Here is a 2,662-nt window from a genome sequence, read left to right on the forward strand (position 1 = left end):
AAATTCAAACCGGATACATTGAAATTTGTCAAACAGCCCACCAATGCAACACAAAAAGATGCTTTACCAATCAAAATAATAATAAACTTGTTATTTTTCACTTTTTTGTAAATTGTATCTTTTTGGTGTGTAAAGACTTTGTACCCATGTCAATGCCTAATTTCAAAAATTACATGCCCAAACTCTAGGCAAAGGTTGGGCATCCATCATTTGGTGTGTAACCAACCTAATGTTTGGTAAAAAGTGCAAATACTATAGGACATAAAAGGAATGAAGACACATGCTCTCTCTCTCTCTCTCTCTCTCTCTCTCTCTCTCTCTCAACGATCAAGATTTCATAACGGAATTGGTTAGTTTAGTCTCAGAAGATTTCTTTGCAACATCAGATACAATGATTGAATCTAACATTCATGAAATTAGTAAAGACTCGTATAAGTGCAGCATGAAAACAGAGGCGACTTCAAAAAGCGCCACCCAATTTTCCTCCAGGCTTGTATGTAGGTCTGATCAATGAAGGCTTGATCGGCTGCTCGCGAGAGAGAGAGAGAGAGAGAGAGAGAGAGAGATTCTAACACAGACGCAGAAGAGAGTAGCTTTGACCTTGATACAAGGCTATACTAGGGGTTATGTTGATTGAGTGCTTTGGTTAATTTTGCCTAACCTTATGCATCAGGTTGTGCCTTCTTGTACGAGGAGCCTACAAGTATATATCACGCTTTCTGTACAAAGAAAGAAAAAGGGGATGGATGGCCCGATCAATACTCCATTGCTGATGTTGCAGCCTCCCTTCTTATGTGAGCATTCATCTTGGAGATGAACGCCTCTATCCGTTTCCGCAAATCATCATCGCTGAGGTCATCTGCGTGCAAGGGATCAAACTGTGTGCAAGCAGAGTAGCCATAATTGGGACTGCAGGGACTTGAGGGGAAGGATGGGGATGACTGTGTAAATAATGTGTATGATGATGAAGATGTTGCTGCTGATGAAGATGGTGGTGAGGATGTGTATGAGGCTGATGCTGAGGACGATGACCTGAAGCCATGGCGAAATATTGCATGCTTTCTGTTTGTTGACATGGAAGAGGAATCAATGGATTTCGCCCTGCGGACGCATTTGGCAGCCTGTTTCTTCCCGGAAGGGCTTGCAGGCTGAGAGTGCCATGCTCTCTCTGCAGGATCAAAGGCAGCCATAGCCACAGCATCATCACCATCATTATCATCACAATCATCATTCTCTGTTCTTTTGTCCTGCACCGCGACAGGTTCCTCCTTCTCTAGTTCTTTGCGGGAAATTGCTTGCACTGGCACCACATGAGCTGGCCTCTTGCGGACCTTTGGGGGGGGCAAATAATCCACATGCCTATGCACGGCGTCCATCTTCTTTACATGGTATGCATACAGCTCCGAGCCTGCAGAGGAGGGGCCCTTGAAGCTGCCGGAGGTGAGGGTGAGGGTAACGATGATGCAGTTGAGGACGACGAATAGGCAAGGGGGGGTGATCCAGCTCAGGAGCGAGCGCCACACATGGGGGAGTGAGATGAGGACAACCGATCGAGCGGAAGGAAGGAGGGGTGACCCGTGAAGCAGGTAGAGGCCAGCGATGGCGGACATCATTAAGGAGGCCAGTGTGATCATGATGCAGCAGTGATTGACGACTATCATGGCGCTGGAATCGGACTGAGGTCGACTGCAGAAGATGAGGCGAAGAATGCGCATGGGCGAGGGGGCGGCCATGGCGGGAGGAGGGTGAGCGAGAGAGAGGAAGTGAAGGAGTGAAGGGATGCGCGAGGCGAAGGCCCAGGTATGGCGACCGTATTGCTATGTGCGCTGAGGATGCAGTGGCGCATGAGAAGAGATAGAGCTGAGACAGAGTACAAGAGAAGGAAGAGAGGGGCTTGTGATAGTTTTTCCACTTCTCTCCTTTATACCGGCCCTTGCAGCCGCCACGTCACCTCCCTTCAAGCTAGTTAAGTCCCAAGAAATCATAATCACAATAATTAAGTAAGGGCCATGCCACACCCAAGTCTACACACTTAAACAAGCAAAAGGGGGGTGTGAAAGAATCAAGGCCACCAAGAAATTGACTATGCAAGGACCTCACTCGTGCCAAAATTTAGCAGAGAGAGGTCGGTTGAGATGAGGGTACTAAGCCATTTAGATGAGGGTGTTTGAGATGAGCGTACTAAGCCATTTAGAGGAGGGAAAAAGGTGTTCAAGAGAGAGAACACGATTTCCACCAATCAATGATTGCCAAGTCTTTGGACTTCTCCAAGTTCATGGAGTATCACCAATTGTAGAGGTACTCCATAAACTCCTTAAAGTTCTCTCACAAAATTAAGAGTGATCTAATAATTACCCACACACTATTAAACTTGACCATGTAAACTTGCTGTGCAAACCAAGTTGTTAACTTGGGCTTAGAGACCTTCCACATAAACAAATCTAGAGCCCTACCACACTTAAGTCAATCTACTTAGTATGGAGGGGATCTAATTTAAAAAACATTGTGGCCATACACAAATGAGAACTTGTGTGGACCCTAAAGTCTAGCTTAGAAATGCACATGAGTAGATGGTAAAAAAAGCATCTGCAAAAGAAAAGAGAGTGTGAGAGATCATTATAGAGCTAGCAAGTGGTAGAAATTGCTAAAGTCGAGCTAGTAG

The 2,662-nt window shown here is 45.8% G+C and overlaps 1 protein-coding gene across 1 annotated transcript; it reads right to left on the reverse strand.

Annotated features, from left to right (window-relative positions):
• Positions 1-392: 392 nt before the first annotated feature.
• LOC148040015 (uncharacterized) lies at positions 393-1,886 on the reverse strand. Its single transcript, XM_087695886.1, has one exon. The coding sequence runs from the start codon at positions 1,731-1,733 to the stop codon at positions 756-758; it is 978 nt and encodes a 325-aa protein (XP_087552012.1). The 5' UTR covers positions 1,734-1,886; the 3' UTR covers positions 393-755.
• Positions 1,887-2,662: the final 776 nt, after the last annotated feature.

This window comes from Lygodium microphyllum, chromosome 2, assembly GCF_053477565.2.
Source record: "Lygodium microphyllum isolate KBCC chromosome 2, Lygodium_microphyllum_v1.1.10, whole genome shotgun sequence".
NCBI classification, from domain to species: domain Eukaryota; kingdom Viridiplantae; phylum Streptophyta; class Polypodiopsida; order Schizaeales; family Lygodiaceae; genus Lygodium; species Lygodium microphyllum.

Coding starts and splice junctions, on each gene's coding strand:
- LOC148040015 (XM_087695886.1), bottom strand. CDS start 1,733: ATGGCCGCCCCCTCGCCCATGCGCATTCTTCGCCTCATCTTCTGCAGT.